General features: G+C 44.7%; 2 protein-coding genes across 2 annotated transcripts in view; both read left to right on the top strand.

Moving 5' to 3' along the window:
- Positions 1 to 4,868, top strand: part of PKD1L3 (polycystin 1 like 3, transient receptor potential channel interacting) — a gene marked incomplete at its 5' end in the record, with an annotated part of 62,299 nt that extends 57,431 nt beyond the window's left edge. The window contains 3 exons of the mRNA XM_081335671.1: positions 1,148 to 1,249; positions 2,332 to 2,463; positions 3,860 to 4,868. Of these exons, the coding sequence (XP_081191797.1) occupies positions 1,148 to 1,249; positions 2,332 to 2,463; positions 3,860 to 3,988 (363 nt within the window). The 3' untranslated portion in view covers positions 3,989 to 4,868. The remainder of the gene's footprint in view (positions 1 to 1,147; positions 1,250 to 2,331; positions 2,464 to 3,859) is intronic.
- Positions 4,869 to 5,615: 747 nt separating this feature from the next.
- On the top strand, positions 5,616 to 14,251 carry GCSH (glycine cleavage system protein H). The gene is made up of 5 exons (XM_081335933.1): positions 5,616 to 5,913; positions 8,770 to 8,849; positions 10,596 to 10,659; positions 11,757 to 11,888; positions 13,512 to 14,251. The coding sequence occupies exons 1-5, from the start codon at positions 5,724 to 5,726 to the stop codon at positions 13,607 to 13,609; spliced, it is 564 nt and encodes a 187-aa protein (XP_081192059.1). The 5' UTR covers positions 5,616 to 5,723; the 3' UTR covers positions 13,610 to 14,251.
- The last annotated feature ends 4,554 nt before the right edge of the window (positions 14,252 to 18,805 follow it).

The following is an 18,805-nucleotide window of genomic DNA, read 5'->3' as shown; positions in this document are numbered from 1 at the left end:
ACTGGATGTTAGGATCCCATCCTAAGCCTTTGCAAACACTGTTATACTACAGCTTGGAAGTAAACTAGCTTACTTCTCCAACACCAAGATAGAACTGCAACTGATTTCAAACCGGTTCGGAATCCTTATGTGGAAATGTCCTAAATGTTGTGTTAAATAATACTCATTTTCAATCTACCTTTCTTCTGGGAACTCAAAAGTTACATGTACCCTCTTTTTATTCCTGGGGTAACATTTCTATGTGTTAGTTCAGGAAGGTAGGGCTGGTCCAAAATCAACTTTAGAGCTCCATCACAATATCCTGTATGACCCACAAAAGAAGTTAATAAGTTGGAGCATTATGGAAGTTAAACTGTAAGATGCCCACGAGACAAGTGTGTTGAGGAATCTGGCCTTATGGAGAAGCTCCCGTTCATTATCAGGTTTGAGATGATTATCGGCAGAATTAGTCCATGTTTTAACAGTATAAAAGAATAACTGAATAACGGAGTTGGAAGGGACCTTAGAGGTCTTCTAGTCCAACCCCCTGTTCAGGCAGGAAACCCTGTACCATTTCAGACGAATGGTTTTCCAATCTCTTCTTAAAAACCTTCAGTGATGGAGCACCCACAACTTCTGGAGGCAAGTCGTTCCACTGATTGTTCTATTTTCTCCATACCTGGTGAAATTTGAGCAATAGGAGGGCCTGTGTAAACTGCTTAATGGCTGCTGGTATCTTACTTGACTTTCCTGTTCACCAGCCCACTAACAGTTCTTTTTTATTATTATTCATTAATTTCATCCATTCATTAGTTTCATGACCTTGCTCCAGAAACTCAAGATGGCATACATAACAATTCCCCCCCCCCAAATTTTCCCTGCAAATACTAGGTTGTTTGTGCGTTTAAGACAGGGCAGCTGGCTCAAAGTTCACTAAGGAGCTTCAATAGCTGAGGGAAGGCTGGTTAAACAATTCAGCTACTATTTATTATACAGTTCTATCTGCCTTGACCATCAATTAATCAGAAGCGTTTCCCATCAGAGAGGTTTAAACTTATTCCATCTTCTCAGAATATCTTCCCGTCAGAATAAAAAATGATCAGTAGACATTATGGAGAAAATAAAGTGCCTGGGATCTAAGGTTTTGTTGTTGTTTTTTTAAATGCAGACAAATCTAATATATGGGTGGAAACTGAATTCATACAAGACTCTGTTTGATTCTGCTGAGACTATGGTCAGCCTTCAGTTAGGAATTTTCAACTATGAAGAGGTATGATACTTTCTAAATAAGGTCAATCAAATGAAAATATCGAACAGGGATTATTTCATTTAGAGCATGGAGAAATGTGGACTGATCTTATCAGAAGGAAAACTATGATTTAAATCTAGAGAGAGAAAAACGTATCAAGGGGGGAAAAATGAAATATAGATTAATTTGGGGTGCAAATCTATGCATCCCGACCACACACAGCAAAGCTTACTTTTTTGCATATACATATACCCAGTACATGCATATACAGTACATATACCCAGTACATGCATATACATATACCCAGTACAGCATTAAGTCTCTCCAATTTGATATCCTGCAACTATCCGGGCTCAGAGCTACCCAGTCATCTTAGCTACTGTTGAGAATTTTGGAAGCTTAAATTCATAAATGGAAGATAATCTGGTGACAGAAAGCCGAGTCAGCTTCTTCTTGTCATTAGAATGGTTTTTATGGATGGATGGATTAGAGAACAAACAAAAGTACAGGATATCGTCAAGAGAGTAAAAGAATTGAAATAGAAATGGGCTGGTCACATAGGAAGAAGAACTGATGGCAGTTGTAGAATAGATCCGCTTTGATAAAAAGCATCCATGAATGAGACCTAAAACAAGATGGATCAATGACATCAGCAAGTATTGCGGGCCCAGTTGGCAAAAGGAAGCTCAGGGCGGTATTGGTTGGAAACAGTGCAGAAGAGGCCTTCATCCTACAGGGGATAGACAATAGCTAAGATGATGATGATGATGATGATGATGTATACATGTATGTACTGTATGTACTGGGTTTAAAAAACAGATTTTACTTATTGTTATGCCAGATCAAAAATATTTGTTTTACCTATTCAACTGTAAAAATTGTACAGGGGAAATAAAATCATAAGCATTGAAATAGGACTATTCAATATATCCAGGTTAGCTAGCTTCCTGTTCCCGTTAGCTAGCAGAATCAAAATCTCAGCTGCCTCCAGGCCACGCGGCAGCTACTGCCCTGCTTAGAGTTTTTAAGCAGCTTTATAAAAACATTTTTTTTCTTCTATGTTTCCCCCCCCCCATAGACTAATAACATTTCTCGAATTACAGGTCTTGGATTACAATCCTATCTTGGGCTCCTTCTTGATTGGTTCCTGCATCATCTTCATGACGTTTGTGGTGTTGAACCTCTTCATTTCTGTCATCCTGGTGGCTTTTAGCGAGGAGCAGAAACATTATCAGGTTTGTTCCATCGAATCTCAGCTCAGTTTAAAGGAGACCCGAAGAAAGTCCCAAAGTTGATTCTGGGGGCCTCTGGAGTCCTTTGAGACTCTTTACCACCCGGTGTGGACGGTGGAATTCTCAGAATGTTTTTCTGCCGTTTTGTTGAAGGAAATAATGAAAACAGAGGGGGGGGGGAAACCAGTGCTTGGCTGAAAATGGATATACTGTTTCCCTAAAAATAAGACCAGGTCTTATATATTAATTTTTGCACTGGGACTTATTTTCCGGTTAGGTCTTATTTTGGGGTAAATATGGTCCTAAATGCATCCGTCTGGCTGAGGATCTTAACTGACGCTTATCTTTGGGGTAGGGCTTACGTATATTATGAGCATCCTGAAAAAAACACGCTGGGGCTTATTTCCCAGTCGGGTCTTAATTTTCGGGAAAACACGGTAGTGCAGTTGCCCAAAAAGAAAAGTCGAAAGACGTTCTTTAAAAAGCCACAAAAATGGGAAATCCAACTCTTGATGCGTCTTGGTTCAACTGGCATTGTTCGCCGTCCGATGCAGCCCATCCTCGTCTGTTCTCCAGTGAAGTGACCATGCTGTTCACCAAAAGGCTGGCCACTCTTGACGTCAAGGCAAAGTCACTGCAGGAGGAGGGAATCTCGATACAGGAAGTCCCCAATTTATAACCGTTCGTTTAGCGACTGTTCAAAGTTACAAGGGCGCTGAACAAAGCCACTTACAACCGGTCCTCAAACTTGCAATCGTCACAGCATCCTCATGGTCATGTGATCAGAATTTGGCCCTTTGGCAACCAGCACGTATTTACGATGGTTGCGGCATCCTGGGCTCACGTGATCCCCATTTGAGACCCTTCCAGCTGGCTTCCGACAAGCAGCCAGTGGGAGAAGCATTTACTCGATGCTTCACTTTACAAAGTGGTGATTTGCCTAACGAAAAAAGTCACATAATTGAGTCTGGTTCACTTAACGGCTGCTTGGCTTTTCAGTCTCTATTGTAGTCATAAATCAAGGACTATTTGTTTGCTGATTTTCCCCATGGTAGGTTCTCACATGCTGAACTACAGCTTCCATTGGTCCCGCATAGGCTAGTCATTGGCTATACTGCCTGGGGGGTGGGTGGCATTTAATACACGTGGAGAATATCAGGTTTAGGATGCTCTGCATTAAATAATACCTTTTGATTTGCAAGATGAATCTTTTCTCTTTTCTTGATTTTGTGGCATCAATTCACTGTCAATTCAGCCAATTCAGCTAGGGAATTTTGGGAGTCGAAGTCCGTGCATTTTAAATTTTGCTAAGGTTGAGAAATGCTGCTCTATTTTTATTTATTTTATTTTTTAGCAATCCAGCGTTATAACACTCATAACATTTCTTTTTTTTTTTAAGGCTTCAGAAGAAGAAGAGATAGTGGACCTCATACTGAAGAAAATGTGCAGTTTTTTTGGAATTAAATATAAAAATGACCACGTTCCAGTTTGTGGCAAGCAGCTGCAAGCATCTGGGAATGACATATAATGGCTCACCCAAGATTTTGCTTCTCATGTGGATTTGTAGCTGGTGTGGTTAACTTGTAAACTTTGTGATTTCTGAGTTTGTGAAATTCCGTGGTAGAAAACGGGAGCTCATTTTTAGGAATCAAAAGCTTCAAACTGACCTGTAATAAATTGAATGTGTATTTTGCTATAGATATAGAAATACTTTCTTAAGCTATATAGAACAGGATTCCTTTCTAAGGTGTGCATGGCTGTTTCCTGTCCCTATTTCTCAGTGTGATATAATAAATGTTAAGTATTAAAGCATAATTGCAGCTGAGTTAATTAAAAATTTGCAACTGCAATATCAACTTGCAGTTGACACGTCTCATATTCCTGTAAAATTTTCCCCATGGAAATGTTTGGCTCTCATACAAATATCATCATATATGGGTGGAAATTGAAAAGACGAAGAAAAACAGTCCTTTTGATATCATATTTTCCACTACAGGCCTAATAAATATAATCCCCAGATGTAAGAGATTAAACAAAATACCCCTTCTTGGAGGAATGGATTTGCAGTATGCACCCATTTTTTTTCTCTAGCCAAAATAATTCCTCAAAAAAATGCTTTGTCTGGGATGTCCAACCTACTTTCCAGAGAACAAAAACGGATGTTTAGTCAGGTTTTCTAAGGAAAAGATACATGTGGCAATCTAGGAAGTGCATTAAAAAACAAAACCTGGTAACAACCGATACAATTTAAGTAAAAAAAAAAAAGGTTTATCACCACTGAAGACTAGTGAAGCATTCCCAGGTCCAGCTTGACTGCTGGCATCTGTATCCTTGCTCAGATTCCTGAAGGATTTGGTTGGCCATAACCCTCCCAGGTTTCTGGCCAACTCCACAACCTGCTTGCTGAGCTTTCCATCCTGGTCCACTAAGCAGATCTGACTGGATGCAGTGGCTCAGGTCCGCAGTTTGGCGGGTTGAATCCCGAGTACCGCGTAACAGAGTGAGCGCCTGTTACTCATCCCAGCTTCTGCCAACCTAGCAGTTCGAAAGCACGTAAAAATGCAAGTAGAAAAATAGGGACCACTATGGTGGGACCACTACAGCTTTGAAATGGAGATGAGCACCGGCCCCTAGAGTTGGAAACGACTAGCACACATGTGCGTGAGAACCTTTACCTTTACCTTTTTAACCCTCCCAGGTTTCTGGCCAACTCTACAACCTGCTTGCTGAGCTTTCCATCCTGGTCCACTAACCAGATCTGACTCTGTCCAGCTTCCTCGCTGAGCTCAGGGAGGGCCGGCTGGGGGGTCGCCATCCCACCCCCACCCCCCACCCCAAAAAGTAGCTTTCCCAGTTTTGCAGCTGCCTCTCTCTCCGTGTGTGTGTGTGTGTGTGTGTGTGTGTGTGTGTGTCTATTCCCGCAGCACCCAGCAGAAAACCTCTCCGGTGGGTTCAATCCTGGCACTTTTCTCCAACCTTCCCCCCCCTCCACAGCTGCTCCCCAGATTCTTCCCCTACGCAGGCCGGGGAAGAGGGGAATTGTAGTCCCTCCACTCCAGAGCGCGCCGCGCGGGGCAAAGGAGAAGGGAGGGAAGGAAAAGCTCTCCGCCGCGGCGCGCAGCGACTCCGCCCGGCGCGGCACCCCTTCCCTTCGCCCGGCCAGGCCCCCTCGGGCCGGGAAGGCCCGCCTCTTCCCTCCCCTCCTCTTGCCCGGCTGCTTTTGCCCTCCGGCCCGGCCCGCCTCTCCGCGGAGCGGCCCCGCGATGGCAGTGGCGGCGGCGACGACGACGGCGGCTTGGCGAGCGCTGCGGAGGGTCGGGCTTGGCGCGGCGGCCGGGCCGCGCGGATCCTTCCGGCCCGGCGGCTCCTGGCTGGCGTGTTGGCCCAGCAGCGGCGCCCGGAGCAGCCCCGAGGCCCGGCGGCTCTGCACCAGCCCCGCCTTGCTGCTGGCCGGTGAGTGGCGGCCGGGGAAGCGGAGCCCTCCTGCGCCATTGCAAGGAGAGGCGGGCGCCGGAGCGCGGCGGGAAGCAGCCAGCCCGCCCGGCCGGCCGCCCTGCTGTCTCTGCTCCGGATCCAGCCTTGCCCGGGGATCGCCCCTCTCCAAGGCCCGAGCGCCGGGGCGCTTAGCCGGAGGCCCCGCACGGCTGCAGAGCAGGCGCTGAGTCGGAGCCAGGGACCCGCAGCCGGGCAGGTGGGGCGCCCCCGGGGCGCGGCTGGTGAGGCTCCGCTCGGTGCCGGCTGATTTGCACGCTTCGCGGGGTGGGGTGGGGGGATGCCAGGAGTCGGATCAGGCTTGCCGTGAATCTGAAGCGGAGCCCGCTTCCTGGAAGCCGAGGCCCTTGGCTTTCACGCGTGGGCCAGCGCGCCCAGGCGGTTGGTTTCCTGGACAGGCCCGCGGTACGAAACAAATGAACGGCGGAGCGTTATCAAGCCTGCCTTTCCAGTCCAGGCTGAGTTTCTGATGCAGAGCGGGTGTACATTTTGAGTAGGCTTTCAAGCCGCCAAACCTTTCCACGGAGGTGCGTTGTTCAGTGCGTTTCCGACCCCCACCCCCAATTTCCAATAGGTAAACTCTGGATTCTAGGCTGCCCCTCATCCTGCACGGGTGCGGAGACCTGGTTGGAGAAATTGGGCTGGGTGACTTGGGGCGAGTCCCTTTCTCTCAGCCCAACCCCACCTCACAGGGTTGTTGTTATTGTTGTTGTTGTGGGGAAAATAGGAGGAGAAAGGGGTATTAGGGATGTTTGCAGCCCCGAGCTGTTTATAAAGTATTAAAGGCGGGCTAACGATTTAATCCAACTGTAAAGAATTACTTTCTTTGGATTTATGGCACTGGCATGCCGTGGGATTTCAAAGTATCCCATGGGATTGTTGAAAAGCAAAAAAAGGGGGCTGGTTGTGGACCCGGAGGCATTAACTGGGTTTTGTAAGCAATGCTCTTGTGCAAGATCTAGGTCTACAGACCATCTTTGCACTCCTTTGGTCCTGCTTTCAGTGGTGTGTCCAGTAACGGATTAAAGTAAAGGAGACAAGAGAATTGGAAATATTTAACTTTTAGCTGTGAGTCATGGGAGAAGACTTGCTAGGACTTACCACGTTCTGAAGGGAGTCTTCCTATTGCAAAATTTGGAAAATGTTCCCAGGAATAAGGCCAATTTGATAGTGATTATGGACCATCAAGTTGCTGTTGACTCCTAGCAATCACCTAGATCAGGGGTCCCCAACCCCCGGTCCGTGGACCAGTACTGGGCCATGGCATCCCAGCGACTGAGCCACACAAACAAGCAAAACCCCATCCATGAGATGCAGGCAGCACACAAAACCAACCACCCTCCGGTCCGTGGAAAAACCTCTCTCCATGGAACCGGTCCCTGGTGCCCAAATGTTTGGGGACCTCTGACCTAGATAATCTGCATGATGCTTTGTCCCTAACCTGGTCTTTCAGGTCTTCCAACCATTACTTAAGGGAAGTGCACAGGTTTAAATGGAGGTTGGATTGCAATTTCTTAGGGATGATTTCAACTGAATTCCAGCCTTGATGAGGTTGGCCTTCATCAAACAAAAATGGCCCCTCTCAACTCTGTGATTCTGTAAAGACAAACATATTGTGTGGGTTAGCAAGATAGCTATATTCATATTTTTTTGTAATAAAATGCAACCAGGGATGCCCACGGTATCTCCTGCAAATTGGTCCAGAGAGAACTGAATGTGCGCAGTAGTTGTGGAATTGTATCATCTGGAAAGGAAATAGTGCAAAAGAAAAGAAAAGAAAAGAAAAAAAGGAGGGCAGGACAGTAAAGAAAAAAGTATTGGTTGGGAGTGTGATAGGAGAACAAAATATCTGCTTGCTTGCTTGCTTTCTATTATTTAGCGCCTTATTTATCCCTTTCTACTATTAGGTTGGATATGAGTGAAATGTGTGCCTTTGCATAATATTTGACAGGTTTTACGAACAGATCGATTCTGTGCCACCGGTTCAGTTTTAACTTCTAGCCACCTCGTAGTTAATTTCTTAGCCCCCATCTCACATATGTGGTTGTGTATACTCACACTGGGCAACTCATACAGTCAAAACAATAAACAAATAGAAATAACCAAGCCCCAAGACAAACATTAAAAATAATTAAAATAATCTGGGAGAGTACAGCCCCTACATGAGAAACAGTGCATCCATGTCATACCTTCCATAATTCTACTGGCTCCCAGACCTGATGCAGAGCTATATCTTCAAGCCTTTCTGGAAATGTTAGTGAGATTGGGGTCTCCTCCAAGATGATCTGCCCCCCCCCACCTGATCCTTCATCTCTTTCCATGGTGTTCCCTTCACTGCTGTAATCAAATCCATCCACCTTGCTGCTGGTTATTTCGTTTCTCTCTTTCCACCTTTAGCAGCATTAGAGCCTTCTCAAGGAGCTAGCCCTTTGCACATTAACAATAATATTCATCATCATAATGTATAATAATGAAGCAAGTATGGAAATAACTTTTGTACCTGCAGAAGGTGAATAATATTATGAGTAATGAAGAAACCAAAAGCCGGGTCCAGCACAGGTGGAAAGTTTTGACAAAGTTTGACTGATCAGACAGGGAAAAGCACTGAAGTATAACCTAAGCAGGTACAAACACATTAAAAAATAATAATTCTTAAATAGGATTTACCGCTTTACGCCTTACATATAAAAAGGGGTTTCCTAGCTCAAGATTCAGTTTTGGGGGTTCATACTAGAAGAACGTAAGTAGGATTGCAAAGGGATGTGCAAATACAGAGCCTTAAAACTGACCCATTTGTTTTGTTTTTTTGTTTTTAAGCTCGTCGGTTTACAGACAAGCACGAATGGATCTCCGTTGAAAACGGTATCGGAACGATAGGAATTAGCAACTTTGCACAGGTACTGTTTGTAACCCTCCCTGGCTCTTGGCATCGACGGTTGGCCTTGCTCTTTGATTTCTCGATTGTCCTAACGGCCATTTCTGCCTACAAAGCCAGTTTGTGGACTTGGACCTCATAGCCTGCCTGGAAAACGTGACTGACAGCCCCGGCTCTGCCCTCTTCCTGCCTCACTGGCTTGGCCTCATCCCAAGAAACTTAGAAGCTGAGGGGAAATAATATGCCTCAGTGTTTCTCTTAATTTCTCTCTGGTTCGTTGCAGAAAATCCATTCATAGTGTAAGAAAGGACCAGGCCGACTTTAGATTACCAGGAGCAATATACGTAGTCCTTGACTTACAACACTTCGTTTAGGGACCGTTCAAAGTTGCAACAGCACTGAAAAAAAAACTGTTTTTCCTACTCACGACCGTTGCAGCCTCCCCGTGGTCACGTGATCAAAATTCAGACGTTTGGCAGCTGATTCATATTTTTATGACGGTTGCAGCGTCCCAGGATCATGCGATCCCCTTTTGCAACCTTCTGACAAGCAAAGTCAAGGGGGAAGCCAGATTCACTTAACAACCGTTTCACCAGCTTAACCACTGCAGCGATTCACTTAACAACTATGGCAAGAAGGGTCGTCAAATGGGGCAAAATTCACTTAACCAATGTCTCACTTAGCAATAGAAATGTGGGGCTCAATTGTGGCCGTACGTCAAGGGCTACCTGCACTTAACGTTTTTGTGGAGAGGATGAAGGCTTCAATTGGCTGAACAACGACCCAGAATAGGATTGGGCCAAGACATCCTACATATTTCCCCCAAATCTCATTTTAGGGTTTTCAGGGCAGATGTTTTGATATGCTTTCATCTTTAAACTGGCGACAGTGGCGCTGTTCATTTCTGACAATTTTGGCCAAAGGAGTGAGGATCTGGGAGGTGCGAAAGATACGTTTCAGGGGGTTCATGCAGCCGAGGCACATCCTGTGGTTCCTCTTCTGGATATTTGATAAAGTGGTGACTTCACCAGGAGAGAAGCAAAGGCTGTTTTGTTATGTCGGCTTTTCAAAGTCAAGCTGACATTGTCCAAGTGGGTCAGCAACCCTTTCTGAGTGGCAGTGGCTGTTCTTATATTTGTGAACAACAACACACTTTCTGCTTGCTCCCAACAACCTCTGCTGGGGGCCACTAGATTGGTGAAGAATTCTGCAAGTTGCAGTTCTGAAGGCTGTTGCCAGACATCATGCATTCATTGGTTTGTTTCTATCCCCCTTTAATTATTTTTACAAATGACTCAGGGTGCCAAACGTAGCCAACACACCTTCCTCCTATTTGCCCCACAACAACAACCCTGTGAGGTGGGTTGGGCTGAGAGAGAGTGACTGACCCAAAGTCATTCAGTTGGCTTTCAAGGCTAAGATGGAACTTGAACTCACAGTCTCCTGGCGGCTGGCCCAAAGTCACTCAGCAGGCTTTCGTGGCTAAGACAGGACTCGAACTCACCGTCTCCTCCTCTCCAGCCTGGAGCCTTAACCATTAAACCAAACTGGCTCCCAACTGGCTCTCTTTCTTAAGGACAATATGAGGAGTGCAAGAAAGCGTCTCCTATTTGGAGCCAGGGGTTGGGCTTCCCTGTCCACGTTGCAAAAAAGTGGGAGGTGCGTGGACTTCTTTCCTGCTTACATTCCACCACGAAATGCTCAAATTTTCTACCGCCGTTATCCACTTCTCTTAAGTCATTGCTGATGCAGGAACTTTTCATTTCAGGAAGCCTTAGGGGATGTTGTTTATTGCAGTCTTCCAGAAATTGGAACGAAGCTAAACAAACAAGGTGAGCGGGTTTTTTAGTGTTTAAAAAGAAAACCTTGCCTCTCCCAAAAGTAAAACGTTAATTAAGCAGCAATGTCATCTTTGGGTGAATAAAGTTACTTTTAAGTATGTTTTTTTTTAAAGGATGCAGGTGTGGCCAAAAGATTTCTTTTTCTCTCCTCTGAAGAGCAGACCTATTCCCACCCTGCCCCCAGCTACTTGCCCTACAAGATGCCAGGCAGAAAACAAGTTTTGAAGGACTGCCGTTTCCAAAATGGTAGCTGCTTCATGGAAACCTAGCAAAAGGTCTTTGAAGAATAAAATTACATGTGGAGTTCTTTCCTGATTTAGCAAGGCTGTGTGTGCCCTCCAATCCCCCAAATATATGCAGCTTTAAACCTTTTCCAGATAGAGGGTCAACACTCTGCTAAGCTACTACCAGCTTCTATTGATAGGACAAGCTCAGCTAGATTGCTTGCACGGCTGCAGATTTACAACTGCTGTTATTATTATGATTTCTTGCACCATTAGCCAGATGTTCGCATTTTTGTCTACCTGTGGAGTCCTTCCCAAGGACCTGGGAATAGGCCGATGTGGATGTTTGGTGGTGTTTCAGATGCCTGAGTAAATCCGCCTTTTCCAATTGGCGGGTCATAAATTTGTCGATGCTGAAGGTGTTCAAGTGGTGCTCCAGTTGTTTTGGGATTGCAGCCAAGGTGCCTATTATGGTTTATTATACAGCCAGATGTTCAGGCTGGACTTGGCATTTTTGCCTGTTATTTATTTATTTGCCACCCTGGGGCTACTTTGGATGGCTTGGAACAATAAAAAGGATGGGGGGGGGGAAAGAGCGTGAACAGAACAGAAGAGAATAGAACAATGAACAAACAATGAAAGATAACACAATGAGAAATACAACTATATGATTACCAAAAGAGGAGGAGGAGGAGGAGGAGGAGGAGGATGGACAGGTAGAAAGCAAAAAACCAGGATGGGGGGGAGGGGAATGTAGGATCTGCCATCAATCCAGCAGCCACCTTCAACCTGACATGTCGTACAAATGGAAATTCTCGTTTTGGGATTCCTATACCAATTGCTTTCTCCCATTTAATGTTCCAGATGAATTTGGAGCCTTGGAAAGTGTGAAGGCTGCCAGTGAAATTTACTCTCCCATCACGGGAGAAGTCACAGACATTAACACTGCCCTGGCTGATAATCCTGGCCTGGTCAACAAATCTTGTTACCAAGATGGTAAGAGAAGGAACTCCCATTTCCCTAAAGTTCCTGGTTTGCAGAATTCGCAGCAGTGGCAAATATCTGCAGTTCGGGGTTAGGATGAGGGTGACCGTTCGTTCTCCGAGCTTGAGGGGTTGGTTTTCAGGCTAGGTAACCTCTTCAGCAGAGTTGAGGGGATGTCAGTGTTCTGTGTGTAAGGGCTTGGGGTGTGGGTGTGTCAAGTGAGGGTCCGTGATGGGTCAGGTGTGAGTCATCGGTGAGAGGCTTGTGGTGGGTCTTGTGATGGGTCGGTTACATTCGGTCACGGTGGGAGGTCATTGGGAGTTTGCTTAATATCACAACGACACTGTTGGAACCTATCCAGCAGAGCACTAGCCTTACAGGTAGTCCTCAACTTACAACGGTAAGTTGTAAGTCATGGTGGCCGTTAAGTGGGTCACCGTGTGACCATGACTGATTGTGCAACCTTTTTGTAGTAATTGTTAACCGAACTCATTTTCCCCCGATCGGTGGGGGTTTTTTTGCCCTAAATTGGAAGTAAATACTGGAAACTGGCAAACAAAAATGCCAAAAATTGCAGCCACATGACCACGGGATGCTGCAAAGAGCCATCAACGCAGGCTGGTTGGCTAAGTAACCCCAAATGCGATCACATAACCGTAGGGTGTGCATATACAGTTGTAGAAACTTTGAAATTGGGTTGCAATTAGCTCTGGGAAGTCAGTTGTAACTTTGGTCGCTAGCAAGTGGTTGTTAAGTGAGGATTCTCTGTAAAGTTCTTTGGAAGGAGAGATCCTGAAGCTGAAGCTTAAATACTTTGGCCACCAAATGAGAAGAGAGGATTCCTTGAGAAACAGCTGGTGTTGGGGAAGATGGAAGGCAAAAGAAGAAGGAGATTGGCAGAGCAGGAGATGGTTAGATAGTGTCCTTCATGCAATGAAGTTGAATTTGGGCAAACTCCAGCAGACAGGGAAGGACGGGGGAGGAGGCTACGGTCCATGGAGTTGCAGACACAGCTTAGTGACTGAACAACAATCCCAAACAATACATGTGAGAAAGGAAAGGGGCTTTGGCTGTGTCTGTGGAGGTTCTCAGTTATCCAGGACCAAGGTGTTTTTTCAAGAGGCAACTGGACTTTCTTTGCTTTTCCTTGAAGACGTTTCGCTTCTCATCCAAGAAGCTTCTTCAGTTCTGACCTAACGACTGAACATGTGCAAACTTTCAACCTCGCTTTCAAAGATTTGGCAGTTTGCAACCAGAAAAGCAGCTCTCCGATTTCCCTTGGTTTAGCTTGGTTAAAACCGGCACAGGAATTGCTTTAATCATAACAATGCAATAATATCTGCGACTTACTACAGATAGTTTCTTGATTTACAATGAACGTGAATTTGGGCAAACTCCGGGAGACAGTGGAGGACAGGAGACCTGGCCTACTGTATAGTCCATGGGGTCGGAAAGAGTCGGACCTGACTTAGTGACTGAACAACAGCAACAACAATTTGTAAAGTTTAAGATGAGAAAGCCAGTGGACCTAAGAGTAGCATTTACTCGAACTACAGGAGACCTGGTGTTTTGTGGTGGGTTTTTTTAAAAAAACAAACAACCCCTGATTTGTGTTTTTTTGTTTTTTGCTCACAGGTTGGCTTATCAAAATGACTGTGGATAATCCTTCTGAACTGGACGATCTCTTGACTGAAGAGGCGTATGAAAAATACATCAAATCCATTGAGGAATAGCTAAGCCAGCACCGACTACTTTCTCCGGTGTAGATTGTCCCAAATCACCAGCCCAAAGAGAAGTTGGCACAGCGGCTGGTTGAAGAAATTTTCAAGGGGGAGAAAAAAAAAAGAAAAAGCACTGCCTTTCTTCAAATATGCGCCAAAGGCGCTCCTCCACAAATGTCTGTATATCAAAAGGTTTCTCCGCTTCTCTTTCTAGGCAGCATCGGGAGTAGTTTCGACTTTTCTCCCCTCCATTCTGATGAATATTAATGCCAAGGTTTGAAGTCCGTAATTCCTTCTTGGGCAGAGTGACCTTCGTTCCTGAAATGAACCTGGAAAGGTTGATAAGATAGATCTGGAAAATGGTGCAACAGCCTTAATTCCGCCACGCAACTTCTGCTTTTTTTATTTGTACAGATTTTCTTCCTTTTCTTTTTCCGCCAGCTTTCTCCCCCCCCCCCAGGCCCGTTTTCAGTCGGTTTTTGGTCATCTACCAGAAGCTCTCCTGCTGCCTTTGGTATTAGTGAAAGTCCTCAAAGATTAGATGGCTCGAAAGGGCAAGTGCTGGGCTGGAGGCGTGGAGACCTCCAGCTAATCTTTCCTGCCTTGCAGCAGATAAGATAGCAGAAGTTAATAAAAAATCCTGACTTTACCAAGTGTGTTTGTTGTTCCCGCTAGAGTCTCTTCGTGGGATTAATAGTTAAGTGGTGGGTAAGACTCAGGTTGTGTATTTTACCTTGTAGTTTTTGGGAAAGTTTGAAAGTCAATCTTAGCACCTCCACATAGGTGTTTACAACCACAGATTTACAACCACAATTTCTGTTGCTAAGTGAGATAATTGTTAAGTTAGTAATGGTTGTTCAAATGAATCTGGCTTCCCCCATAGACTTTGCTTGTCGGAAGGCGGCCCAGGGGACGCTACAACGGTCATAAATATGAGTCAGATGCCCAGTGTCTGAACTCTGATCACGTGGCTGTGGGCATGCTGCAACGGTTGTAACTGTGAAAAATGGTCATAAATCACTTTTTCCATTACCGTTGTAACTTTGAACATAATAATAATGATAATGATAATAATAGTTAATACTAATAATAATTGCCAGAGTCGAAGAAAAAGAACTGGAAAAAAAATTACGAAATACCACGACCTGGCCATCGAAAATGCGCGATTATGGATGAAACGTGTAACAGTGATACCCATTGTCATCGGGGCACTGAGAACTATGTCCAAAACTTTGCAAAATACATCAAGAAATTGCAGCTTCCTGCCATAACTCCAGCAAAGCTGCAAAAAAACCTGCGCTACTGGGAACATCTTACATTTTAAGGAGGTCTCCTGGTTGATACCTAGGATGCTGGCAGCAACCCGTGTCAACCATTAGTGCCAGTCAATTTGAGTGTTCAGTTAACTGAGTTTCCTGTTTTATGAATAATAAAAGTTTTATAATAATAGTTGGAAGGGACCTTGGAGGTCATCAAGTCCAACCCCCTGCTAAGGCAGGAAAGCCTATACCATTTCAGACAAATGGCTGGCCAGTCTCTTCTTAAAAACTTCCAGTGTTGGAGCATTCACGGCTTTTGGAGGCAGGTTGTTCCACTGATTAATTGTTCTAACTTGTCAGGAAATTTCTCCTTAGTTCTAGGTTGCTTCTCTCCTTGGTTAATTCAAGGGCTGCTCAAGTAACTGCTCAAAGACAGCCTTCCCTGGATCAGAAATCTCCCAAGATTCCCCTCTTTCTATATCTCCGTAAAAGGATGCATCTGTCTTTTTTTTTTAACCAGCTGAAATGGACAAAAATTCAGCCACTTTCCTCTTCTGACTCAAGAGACAGCAAAAACTATCATGTCATTTTTTTTAAACTGGTGCAGGAGGGATAAGGAAGAAACGGGAATTTACCAATCGTGCTAGGATAAATATGGCTTTAGGGCTATCATTGTGGTCAAAGCAGAAGGGGTTGAAATCCATTTCAAATTGGTTTACACATAGAAGACAAGCAGCTTCAGGCTGAGAGCCTGGAAAAAGCCGAGAGTAAGCAGGCTTCCACCGTCTTCAGCTATGCTAAATGGTCAAGTTGTATTTCCCTTTTATTCCTCCTCCATTCAAAAGGAACTTCAGGGTGAATGAGGGAGAAAAATCTGCTGATTGCAGTTATTGAAGCAAAAGAGGGACTGGCAACGGGGGCCATTTCATAGCAGCGCAGTCTGTGTTTTGTGCTAGTTCTAAATGGGTGGCGAGTATTAAGAAAATAATTTGGAGTCAGCAAAAAATATATGTTGTTGTTGTTGTTAGCTGCGAAGTCGTGTCCGACCCATCGCGACCCTATGGACAACTTTCCTCCAGGCCTTCCTGTCCTCTACCATCTTCTGGAGTCCATTTAAGCTCACGCCTACTGCTTCAGTGACTCCATCCAGCCACCTCATTCTCTGTCGTCCCCTTCTTCTATTGCCCTCGATCTTTCCCAGCATTAGGCTCTTCTCCAGTGAGTCCTTCCTTCTCATTAGGTGGCCAAAGTATTTGAGTTTTAGCTTCAGGATCTGGCCTTCTAAAGAGCAGTCAGGATTGATCTCCTCTAGGACTGACCGGTTTGATCGCCTTGCAGTCCAAGGGACTCGCAGGAGTCTTCTCCAGCACCACAGTTCAAAGGCCTCAATTCTTTGGCGCTCAGCCTTTCTTATGGTCCAACTTTCACTGCCATACATTGCAACTGGGAAGACCATAGCCTTGACTATACGCACTTTTGTTGACAGGGTGATGTCTCTGCTTTTTAATGTGCTGTCTAGATTTGCCATGGCTTTCCTCCCCAGGAGCAAGCGTCTTTTAATTTCTTGGCTACAGTCCCCATCTGCAGTGATCTTGGAGCCCAGGAAAATAAAATCTGTCACTACCTCCATTTCTTCCCCATCTATTTGCCAGGAATTGAGAGGGCCAGATGCCATGATCTTGGTTTTCTTAATGTTAAGTTTCAACCCAAGTTTTGCACTCTCCTTCTTCACCTGCAACAAGAGGCTCTTTAGTTCTTCTTCACTTTCTGCCATTAGAGTGGTATCATCTGCGTATCTTAGGTTGTTGATATTTCTTCCGGCAATCTTAATTCCAACTTTTGATTCATCTAGCCCTGCCTTTCTCATGATGTGCTCTGCATATAAGTTAAATAGGCAGGGCGACAGTATACAGCCTTGCCGGACTCCTTTCCCAATTTTGAACCAATCAGTGGTTCCGTGTCCAGTTCTCACTGTTGCTTCTTGACCCGCATATAGGTTTCTCAAGAGACAAATAAGATGGTCTGGTACTCCCATCTCTTTAAGAACTTGCCACAGTTTGTTATGATCCACACAATCAAAGGCTTTAGCATAGTCAATGAAGCAGAAGTAGATGTTTTTCTGGAACTCCCTAGCTTTCTCCATGATCCAGCGTATGTTGGCAATTTGATCTCTAGTTCCTCTGCCTCTTCGAAATCCTGCCTGTACTTCTGGTAGTTCTCGATCCACGTACTGCTGAAGTCTAGCTTGTAGGACTTTAAGCATGACTTTACTAGCATGAGAAATGAGTGCAATGGTGCGATAGTTTGAACATTCTTTGGCACTGCCTTTCTTTGGAATTGGAATGTAAACTGATCTTTTCCAATCCTGTGGCCACTGTTGAGTTTTCCAAATTTGCTGGCAAATTGAGTGTAGCACTTTTACTGCATTGTCTTTTAAGATTTTGAATAGCTCAGCTGGAATACTGTCACCTCCACTAGCTTTGTTGTTGCTCAGCTTTTCTAAGGCCCATTTCACTTCACATTCTAGGATGTCTGGCTCGAGGTCAATGACCACCTCATTGTGATTATCAGGGACGTTAAGCTCATTCTTGTATAGTTCTTCTGTGTAATTTTGCCACCTCTTCTTAATCTCTTCTGCTTCTGTTAGGTCCCTGCCATTGTGGTCCTTTATCATGCCCATTTTTGCATTAAACGTTCCCTTCATTTCTCCAATTTTCTTGAAAAGATCTCTGGTCCTACCTATTCTATTGTTTTCTTCTATTTCTTTGCACTGTTCATTTAAGAAGGCATTCTTATCTCTTCTAGCTATTCTCTGGAATTCTGCATTCAATTGGGCATATCTTTCTTTTTCTCCCTTGCCTTTCGCTTCCCTCCTTTCCTCAGCTATTTGCAAAGCTTCCTCAGACAGCCATTTTGCTTTCTTGCATTTCTTTTTCTTTGGGATGGTTTTGGTTGCTACCTGTTGTACAATGTCGCGAACCTCTGTCCATAGTTCTTCAGGCACTCTGTCTATCAGATCTAATTCCTTAAATCTATTTGTCACCTCTACTGTATATTCAACAGGGATATGATTTAATTCATACCTGAGTGGCCTAGTGCTTTTCCCTACTTTCTTCAGTTTAAGCCTGAACTTTGCAAGGAGAAGCTCATGGTCTGAGCCACAGTCAGCTCCTGGTCTTGTTTTTACTGACTGTATAGAGCTTCTCCATCTTTGGCTGCAGAGCATATAGTCAATCTGATTTCTGTGTTGACCATCTGGTGATGTCCATGTGTAGAGCCGTCTCTTGGGTTGTTGAAAAAGAGTGTTTGCTATGACCATCGTATTCTCTTGACAGAATTCTATCAGCCTGTGCCCTGCTTCATTTTGTACTCCAAGGCCAAACTTGCCTGTTATTCCAGTTATCTTTTGGCTTCCTACTTTAGCATTCCAATCCCCCATGATGATAAGAACATCATTTTTTGGTGTTAGTTCTATAAGGTGCTGTAGGGCTTCATAGAACTGGTCAATTTCATCCTCTTCAGCACTGGTGGTTGGGGCATAGACTTGGACTACTGTGATATTGAATGGTTTGCCTTGGATTCGAACTGAGATCATTCTGTCATTTTGAGGATTGTATCCCAGTATTGCTTTTCCTACTCTTTTATTGACTATGAAGGCTACTCCATTTCTTCTGAGGGATTCTTGCCCGCAGTAGTATACCTGATGGTCATCTGAATTAAATTCACCCATTCCTGTCCATTTTAGTTCGCTGATACCTAAGATGTCAATGTTCAGTCTTGTCATCTCTTGTTTGACCACGTCCAGCTTTCCTTGATTCATGGATCTTACATTCCAGGTTCCTATGGAGAAAAAATCTTTACAGCATCGGACTTTCCTTTCACCACCAGACACATCCACAGCTGAGCGTCCTTTCGGCTTTGGCCCAGTCGCTTCATTCTTTCTGGCGCT

This window comes from Vipera berus, assembly GCF_964194415.1.
Source record: "Vipera berus genome assembly, chromosome: 10".
NCBI lineage: Eukaryota > Metazoa > Chordata > Lepidosauria > Squamata > Viperidae > Vipera > Vipera berus.
This window is presented reverse-complemented; position numbering and strand designations above follow the sequence as displayed.